The sequence below is a fragment of the Heterodontus francisci genome, chromosome 4 (genome assembly GCF_036365525.1).
Source record: "Heterodontus francisci isolate sHetFra1 chromosome 4, sHetFra1.hap1, whole genome shotgun sequence".
In the NCBI taxonomy this organism is placed as follows: domain Eukaryota; kingdom Metazoa; phylum Chordata; class Chondrichthyes; order Heterodontiformes; family Heterodontidae; genus Heterodontus; species Heterodontus francisci.
Genome location: NC_090374.1, coordinates 147,340,767 through 147,350,878, shown reverse-complemented (window position 1 = coordinate 147,350,878; position 10,112 = coordinate 147,340,767). Strand labels below are relative to the sequence as shown.

The following is a 10,112-nucleotide window of genomic DNA, read 5'->3' as shown; positions in this document are numbered from 1 at the left end:
TGGTGTGAGCAGAAAATGGGACTAGGATGTGGAGACTATGGCTATCAACTGATGTCTGAATGGGGACCCTTCTGTTAACATACTGCTGTTTCACACCTATTCAATTTTGGTTTGAGATGAGAGTCCCTCGGTCTCCAGAATCCTGTTAGTTCATTCATGTTGATAAGTATCATTAATGCAATAGTGGTTGTTTCAATTTCAAAGGGGTTCTCCTCAGAGCTATTTCAGATGAGGTTAACAGGGTCACGTGATCACCACTCCATTTTGACTTTGGTACAAGTGTTCTTGTTCTTGTGGGTTTAACAGTTCATTTTTTAAATTCATAATTCTTCCATTTCATTGTTTATTTCATCACAGCTCCTTCTGTGTACAACAATACTATGTTGTAAATTGCATGATTTAACTTAAATGCACATTTCAGGATTCCCAAACAAGCTTTCATCAAGCAGTGCCCAAGTCCCTTTGGACTTAGGATAGTGGGATGTGTCACTATGGGACCAGAACTCTGTGCTGCATCCTCGGAGAACAGAACTCCTACCTACGTAAATTTCTCAATATCAGTTGGAGGCTCTGAAGTGTTTATCTGATTATCAAAAAAGAAATTGTGCTCCATAATTTCAACTGTGGACTCCAATTGAACAGATATGATGCTACAGATCCTAGCACACTATCCAGAGACACGGGAACCCAAATTCTACAGTGCCACAGTACACTACGCATAGATCAGCTGTTGCCAACCTTTTCCTGAGTGAGAGCTACTTCTTATAAAGGAAAAGTAAGCATTTGCTGACAAAGCCACCACTAGGTGGTGCACTAATCATAAACACGCAAATGACAAACATCAGTCATGTCTCAGGCAGCTGCCAGCAATAAAGATGGCGCTGCTCAATTTAGCACAAAAGGCATGCAAACCCCTACCCCTGTAGGCGCTTCCCTTTGCCCCCAATCCAGCCTGTGCACCACCACCCCCCGTACCAGTCGCCGCTCATTTCCCGTCCCCCGCCTTGCTGCTCATTCACCCACTCGCCGCTAGCTGCTCCCCGCTTGGACGCACACTTGCAGTACGCTCCCCCGACGTTCACTACTCGGCCCCTGCTCGCTGCTGCCTTGTCGCTCAGCACCCTCCCTCTCTCTCTCCCCCCCCCCCCCCCCCCCACTCCCACTCCGGTTGCTCGACGTTTGCTGCTCCCTCCCCCACTTGGCTCACCGCTCCCTCACCATCACATTCATACTCGGCTCTACAGCCGCTCGGACCCCACCCATCACCGCTTAATGTTCAAGTGGTGACAGCAGGATGCGCATGTGCAGTATAATGCTGGCAGGATATAGTGATTGATCAGGAGCATTATGCGAGTTACTCAAAGGTCACGTAAGCTACCAGCAGCCTGCGATCGACATTTTTTTAAATTCATTCATGGGATGTGGGCGTCGCTGGCCAGGCCAACATTTATTGCCCATCACTAATTGCCCTTGAGAAGGTGGTGGTGAGCTGCCATCTTGAACCCCTGCAGTCCCTGGGGTGTAGGTACACCCACAGTGCTGTGAGGAAGGGAGTTCCAAGATTATGACCCAGTGACAGTGAAGGAACGTCAATATAGTTCCAAGTCAGGATGGTGTGCGACTTGGAGGGGAACTTGCAGGTGGTGGTGATCCCATGCATATGCTGCCTTTGCCCTTCTAGGTGATAGAGGTCGCGGGTTTGGAAGGTGCTGTCGAAGGAGCCTTGGCGCGTTGCTGCTGTGCATCTTGTAGATGGTACACACTGCTGCCACTGTGCTTTGGTGGTGGAGGGAGTGAATGTTTGTAGATGGGGTGCCAATCAAGCGGGCTGCTGTCTCCTGGATGGTGTCGAGCTTCTTGAGTGTTGTTGAAGCTGCACCCATCCACGCAAGGGGAAAGTATTCCATCACACTCCTGACTCGTGCCTTGCAGATGGTCGGCAGGCTTTGGGAAGACAGGTGGCAAGTTGCTCGCCGCAGAATTCCCAGTCTTTAACCTGCTCTTGTAGCCACAGCATTTATGTGGCTGGTTCAGTTCAGTTTCTGGTCAATGGTAACCCCCAGGATGTTGATAGTGGGAGAATTCAGCAATAGTAATACCATCGAACATTAAGGGGAGACAGTTATATTCTCTCTCATTTGAGATGGCCATTGCCTGGCACTCGTGTGGCGCGAATGTTACTTACCATTTATCAGCCCAAGCCTGGATGTTGTCCAGGTCTTGCTGCATCTGGACACGGATTGCTTCAGTATCTAAGCAGTCGTGAATGGTACTGAACATTGTGCAATCATCAGCCAACGCCCCACTTCTGACCTGATGATGGAGGGAAGGTCATTGATGAAGCAGCTGATGATTGGGCTTAGGACATTACCCTGAGGAACTCCTGCAGTGATGTCCTGGAGCTCAGATGATACATCTCCAACAACCACAACCATCTTCCTTTGTGCTGGGTATGACTTCAAACAGCAGACAGTTTTCCCCAATATCCATTGACTCCAGTTTTGCTTGGGCTCCTTGATGCCATACTCAGTCAAATGCTGCCTTGATGTCAAGGGCAGTCACTCTCACCTCACCTCTTGAGTTCAGCTCTTTTGTCCATGTTTGAACCAAGGCTGTAATGTGGTCAGGAGCTGAGTGGCCCTGGCAGAACCCAAACTGCACCACTAAGCAAGTTACTGCTGATCAAGTGCCACTTGATAGCACTGTCGACGACCCCTTCCATCACTTTGCTGATGATCGAGAGTAGACGGATAGGGCGGTAATTGGCCGGGTTGGATTGGTCCTGTTGTGTGTGTACAGGACATACTTGAGCAATTTTCCATGTTGCCGGGTAGATGCCAGTGTTGTAGCTGTACTGGAACAGCTTGGCTAGGGACGCAGCTAGTTCTGGAGCATAAGTCTTCAATACTATTGCCGGAATGTTGTCAGAGTCCATAGCCTTTGCAGTATCTAGTGCCTTCAGCCATTTCTTGATATCAAGTGGAGTAAATTGGATTGGCTGAAGACTGGCATCTATAATGCTAGGGACCTCAGGAGGAGGCAGAGATGGATTATACACTCAGCACTTCTGGCTGAAGATGGATGCAAATGCTTCAGCCTTGTCTTTTGCACTGATGTGCTGGGCTTCCCCATCATTGAGGATGGGGATGTTTGTGGAGCCTCCTCCTCCTGTTAGTTGTTTAATTGTCCACCATTCATGACTGGATGTGGCAGGACTGCAGAGTTGAGATCTGATCCATTGGTTGTGGGATCGCTTAGCCCCATCACTTGCTGCTTCCGCTGTCTGGCACACAAGTAGTCATGTGTTGTAGCTTCACCAGGCTAACACCTAATTTTTAGGTATGCCTGGTGCTGCTCCTGGCATGCCCTCCTGCACTCTTCATTGAGCCAGTGTCGGTCCCCCCGGCTTGATGGTAATGCCAGGCCATGAGGTTACAGATTATGGTTGACTACAATTCTGCTGCTGCTGTAGATGGTCCACAGCACCTCATGGATGCCCAGTTTTGCATTGAGAGGTCTGTTCGAAATCTATCCCATTTAGCACGGTGATTGTGCCAAACAACATGATGGAGGGTATCCGCAATGTGAAGACAGAACTTCGTCTCCATAAGGACTGTGACTGGATCACTCTTCCCAATACTGTCATCGACAGATGCATCTGCGACAGGTAGATTGGCGATGACAAGGTCCAGTGTGTTTTTCCCTCTCTTGGTTCCCTCACCACCTGCTGCAGACTCAGTTGAGTAGCTATGTCCTTTAGGACTCTGGCAGCTTGGTCAGTAGTGGTGCTACTGAGCCACTCTTGGTGATGGATACTGAAGTCTCCCATCCACAGTACATTCTGTGTCCTTGCCACCCTCAGTGCTTCTTCCAATTGGTGTTCAACACAGAGAAGCAATGATTCATTAGCCGAGAGGGGGGGTAGTAGGTGGAAATCAGCAGGACATTTCCTTGCCAATGTTTGACCTGATGACTTCATGGGATCCAGAGGTAACGTTGAGGACTTCCAGGGCAATTCCCTCTCGACTGTATACCACTGTGCCGCCACCTCTGGTGGATCTGTCCTGCCAGTGGGACAGGACATACACAGGAATTGTAATGGTGGTTTGTGGGACATTGTCTGTAAGGTATGATTCCGTGAGTATGACTATGTCAGGTTGTTGCTCGACTAGTCTGTGGGACAGCTCTCCCAATTTTGGCACAAACCCCAAGATGTTAGTAAGGAGGACTTTGCAGGGTCAACAGGACTGGGTTTGCCATTTTCGTTTCCAGTGCCTAGGTCGATGCCAGGAGGCATGTCGGGTTTCATTCCTTTTCTCAGACTTCGTAGCGGTTTGATAGCACTGAGTGGCATGCTAAGCCATTTCAGAGGGCAGTTAAGAGTCCTGTTGGTCTGGAGTCACATGTAGGCCAGACCTGGTAAGGACGGCAGATTTCCTTCCCTAAAGGGACATTTGTGAACCAGATGGGTTTTTACAACCATCGACAATGGTTTCATGGTCACCATTAGACTAGCTTTTAATTCCAGATTTTACTAATTGAATTCAAAATTCAACCATCTGCCATGGGCCTCTGGATTACTAGTCCAGTGGCATTACCACTACGCCACCGTCTTCCCTTGGCAACCCCTGCTACAGACACAGGAACCCTTATCCTACAGTGTCACAGTACGCTACCCAGAGATACAGGAATCCATGTGCTACAGTGTCATGGTATACTACCCAGAGACAGAGGAACCCATGTTCGACAATGCCAAAGTACACTACCCAGAGACACAGGACCCTGTATCCTACAACGTCACAGTACACTGCCGAGAGACAAAGGAACCTGTGTCCTACAGTGTCACAGTACACTACCCAGAGACACAGGACCCCGTATCCTACAACGTCACAGTACACTGCCGAGACAAAGGAACCCGTGTCCTACAACGTCACAGTACACTGCCGAGAGACAAAGGAACCTGTGTCCTACAGTGTCATAGTACACTAACCAGAGACACAGGACCCAGTGTCCTACAGTGCCACAAGAGAGGTTTGTCTTTGAGATATCTCACAGATTTTTCAAAGAAAGAAAGTATGACACAGCACAGAACAAGCCATTTCTAAACTGGTATCCACAAGTAATTTGTCTAACACTCCTTGGGTTTCAGTTTTTTTGTAAATTTTAATATAAGCCATGCCAGTCAGGATGCGTAGATATTAAAAATGATATTCAACACTTAAGCTAAAGCAGAATCACCCATATACATACTGCATATCCAGCTTTGACCACTGGTACAGCTGAACAAAGTTTAACAAGCAGGGTTTTCTTTTAAAGAAGGAACCAATTACCTCTCACAAATGGCCATTATTCATGGGTGAAAAGTGAGCATGCAGAGGCTATTCAGCTGCAGGATACATCACAATGAATACAATCCAGTCCTCCTTTGACCCATGCCCACATGCAATTCCAGATGTGACTAAGAAGTTAACAGGAATGGGAACAGACATCACTTTTCCCCTGATGTTGGGTCACTAAAGCCACTTCTAACCAGCATCAATCTTGAGAGATCAGTTAACTCAGCTGGCCTGCATGGCACAGGCATAAGCCATCATGACACCTTTTGAACATTTCTTTTTCCTTCTCTTTACTTCGGTTTCACAGGGCCATGCACAAACTGCAGCCAAATGAACAGGCAGGTAACCAGATTTGAATGTCCCTGTCATGCTCTGGACAGCCACCAGGTGGTGTAGAAGAACGAGTAGGTACTGATTTACAAGGTACAGCCTAGTGCTGGCTACCCGACCCGAACCTGACGACATGTGTCGGGTTCGGTTTGGGTCGGGTCTCTCTTCCGGGTCCAGCATTTGGGCTCAGGTCAGGTCGGGCTGGACTGGACTGGACGTGGACAGTGCTGCCTTGCTCCAGGAAGTAACCTTGAACTGAACATTCAGGACGCCAAGGCAGGAGACATGCAGTCTGAACTCCGCACTCTGCAATGAAGGCTGGCTACCTGACCAAACCTGGGCTGGCTGTTGTTGGGTTAGACCCGAGCCAGGCTTTAATACAGCCTGGCTTTCCTCTAGTCCTGCCTTAGTCAGTCGGGAAAGTAGCTCTTCTGGTAGCCTCTAATTTGGCCAAGGCTGGACCTCAGAGCAAGGGAATCAAACCTGGTACTACAGTGCTCCACCAACAGTTGTGTCTCTAACATCACTGCCGCTCTGAATCACCAAATTAAAAAAGGCACATTGTAAATGTGCTCAGACAGTAACTGCTAATATCAAACAGCCGTCAAATTAAGATTCGTCACACATAATAACTGCAGAAATCAACACTTACCAATCATCCCAGCTCCATCTGAATTGAAAGTTACTCAAATGATGAGAAAACCAGTTGATAAATCTGAAAAGGAACATTTGAACCATAAGTCGGATATTTAACCAAATTTGGGGGAATGGGGATTAAGGAAGGAGGAGAGTGAGAACACAATGGAGGAGCAGGAAGCATTTTCAAACTGGAGAATTTCACTTTGCTAGCCAATGCTGGGCTGAGCTGACTGGCTCAGTGTGCCTGTAAAGGCCAGCAATGTAGGTTTGTGCTCACTCGCTGCACAGACTACCTCCAGCTTGCTTTGAAGTGCCACGATGTAAAAACCAAGTACGCAAAATCACTTCCCTGTTCTATTGCTGTGGAATTCATCCCCAATATAAATGGGCAATTTCAAACATCAGACCTCACTGCACCAGCTCCAATAGAAATGGGTCAGGCATACATCCCATCAAAACTGCTTTTGGGACTACTGGGCAAAAATTCTTTGATTAGTAACATGTTCAACAGCCTATGCTTTCAAGACAATAAGCTAGTTTTCTCCTTTCAGTCTACAGCATGGAAAAGAACCATCAAATTACTGTGAAAGTGAAGGTGATTAGACTAAAAATGCCTCACTATTGAGTTGCCTCTACACGAACCTTGTAATAATTTATTAATTATTTTCTGGTAAGCTGTTTTAATGGAACTATATTTTAATCAATGCTCCATAACAATCTTATGGTCATTTACTCATGTCCCAGGTGTGATGGTGAAATGGGCTGTGAGCAACGCCATCATTCATGACATGGAACAGCAGAATCCTGTGTTGCAGCAGGACGAAAAATGTTTGACACAAAATGTCTGAGGCTGCCTTCACCAGTAATATTAAAGTACAAAGGTTGGTAATTTGCTGCAGTGCTATTGGCAATAATCACCAAAAGACCACTGTGCCACAGTGATGACAATAGCAATCCAAGGAGCTTTGAAGCAATGCTAGCATATGGAAGTAGGCCAGCTTTATACGTCAGCCATGTTCTTTGGGAACTGGGCTGACCGATCCTTTGTCCCCTTCACCATCAGGTCAGATTACCTGAAGGTGCTGGGGATATGGTTCGGAAGGGCAGGGGCATGAACCAAAACCTGGGAGGAGCGAGTAGCCAAGGTACAACAAAGGTTGAGCATGTGGGGGCAGTGATCTCTCTCCATTGTGGGTAAGAACCTGGTCATCAGGTGCGAGGCGCTCACGTTGTTGCTGTACGTGGCGCAGGTCTGGCCCATACCCCACTCCTGCGCTGTGGCAGTCACCCGAGCCATTTTCCGCTTCATCTGGGGATCTAAAATGGATCGGGTCCGGAGGGACACGATGTTCAAATCTCTGGACAAGGGCGGGAAAAATATACCCAACGTGGCCCTCATCCTGATGACCACCTTCGTGTGCGGCTGCATCAAGCTGTGTGTAGACCTCCAGTACGTAAACCCCAAGTGTCACTACGTGCTGAGGTTCTATCTGTCCCCGGTGTTGCGAAGGATGGGCCTGGTCACATTGCCGCGGAACGCTCCATGCAGTTGGGCCGTGCCGTACCACCTATCCTTCGTGGAGCAGTTTCTGCGGGAAAACACCTTTGACCACCGGTCCATCAGGCAGTGGTCTGCACAGAATGTCCTCAAGGCCTTACGGGAAAAGGAGACGGTGGATCCTGTCGGATGGTTCCCCGAGCAGACCGTCAAAGTCATTTGGCGGAATGCCTCATCACCAGAACTTTCAAACAAGCACCAAGACGTAGCTTGGCTGGTGGTGAGAAGGGCCCTCCCCGTCAGATCCTTCATGCACACCCAAAGTCTCGCCCCCTCCGCACAATGCCCCCGCGGTGGCTGTGGTGGGGAAGAGACGGTCGCCCACCTCCTCCTGGAATGTGTCTTCGCAAAGCAGGTGTGGAAAGAGATGCAGTAGTTTTTGTCGAGGTTCATCCCAAGCAGCTCTGTAACACAGGAGTCTGTGCTCTACGGGCTGTTCCCAGGGACGCACACCGAGACAAACATCAACTGCTGCTGGAGGACTATCAATTCGGTGAAAGACGCCCTTTGGTCTGCCCGAAACTTGCTGGTCTTCCAGCGCAAAGAGTTGTCCATCACCGAATGTTGCAGACTGGCACATTCCAAGGTCCAGGACTACGTGCTGAGGGACGCACTAAAGCTTGGGGCAGCCGCTCAATGGGGAAAGACCACAGTGTAAGGTCCCCCCACCAAGCTGAACTGAGGGGCTGGATCCATGGGAAACCCCTCAAACTGTATCGTTAATATTTTCATTTGCTGTAAATGTAAAACTGGAATTGACATGACAATTGTGAAATGGAAGGGTTGTGAAGAAACTCATGATAGTATTGAAGGAAACTGATCTCCCTTGCAATGTTTGTATTTTTTGGTGCTGTTTGAAACTGTTTGGCAATGTAATTTTCACAGAATTTTATGAATAAAGTATATTTGGGAAATTTAAAAAAATGTCAGTCAGTTTCATCTGGCAATAGTGGTGCTAAAGGCGGGGCTAAAGCATGGCGAGTCGAAGAGACTTAGCAGTTGGCAGGAAAAAAGACAGAAGCGCAAGGAGAGAGCCAACTGTGTAACAGCCCCGACAACCAGTTTATCTGCAGCACCTGTGGAAGAGTCTATCACTCTAGAATTGGCCTTTATAGCCACTCCAGGCGCTGCATCACAAACCACTGACCACCTCCACGCGCTTACCCATTGTCTCTCAAGACAAGGAGGCCAAAGATGTGATCAGATTGCTATTTATACAAAAGAAAAAAGCAAAAGCTAAACAATTTAAGGTTTCCCCACCTCCCTTGATTTGTAAATCTTTATAACTTTATCTGAGATGATCTCTTTTCTTACTTTGTAATTAATTATCACTTACTTCATATTGAAGATATAAATTTTCATTTCATATGTTTATAATCTCAGGTAAAAAAACAATGAGCCTGTCAGCTTCCTTGCAATATCAATTTATTTCATTCATATTTGTTTCTTTAATTTACTGACAACTGACAAATGAGCCTCATTTTAATGTTTATTTCTAAACGAATGAGCAATAGATTACTACTTAGCGGATACTGAGCCCATCAGTCCAATTCTGTAATGGTCTAAGTTGCAACAACAACTAAAGTGGGGAGGCTTAAGTCACTCATGCCATAACTTCAGCATTGAAAATATACTAATCTACAGCATACGCAAAGAAATCTGCGTAAATTACGTAAACAAGCATGAAAAAAAAAATTTTCTTTGACAAATTTATTCAAGTTTTTTGAGGATGTAACTATTAGGGTAAAGGGGAACCAGTAGATGTAGTATACCTGGATTTTCAAAAGGCATTCAATAGGCAAGATTAATAGGCTAGATTAGGAGTCATGGTGTTGGGGGTAATATATTAGTGTGGATAGAGGATTGGTGAACAGACAGGAAGCAGAGAATGAGCATAAATAGGGCATTTTCAAGTTGGCAGACAGTGAATAGTGGGGTGTCACAAGGATCAGTGCTGGAGCCTCAGCTATTTACACTCTATATTAATGACTTGGCTGAAGAGACAGAGAGTAACGTATCCAACTTTGCTGATGATACAAAGCTCGGTGGAAAGGTAAGCTGCGGGGAGGATGCAGAGAGGCCGCAAAGAGATATAGACAGGTTAAGTGAGTGGGCAACAAGATGGCAAATGGAATAAAATGTAGGGAAGCGTGAAGTTGTTCACTTTGATTGTAAAAATAGAAAAGCAGAATAGTTTTTAAAAAGGTGTGAAACTGGTGAGTGTTGATGTTCAGAAAGACTTAGGGGTA

General features: G+C 46.9%; 1 protein-coding gene across 4 annotated transcripts in view; it reads right to left on the bottom strand.

Annotated features, from left to right (window-relative positions):
* The window catches only part of LOC137369286 (nuclear cap-binding protein subunit 1), a 97,396-nt gene that overhangs the window by 35,904 nt on the left and 51,380 nt on the right, over window positions 1–10,112 (bottom strand). For all 4 annotated transcript variants that reach the window (XM_068030287.1, XM_068030290.1, XM_068030288.1 and 1 more), the window contains one exon: window positions 6,319–6,381. In XM_068030287.1, coding sequence (XP_067886388.1) covers window positions 6,319–6,381 — 63 coding nt within the window. The remainder of the gene's footprint in view (window positions 1–6,318; window positions 6,382–10,112) is intronic.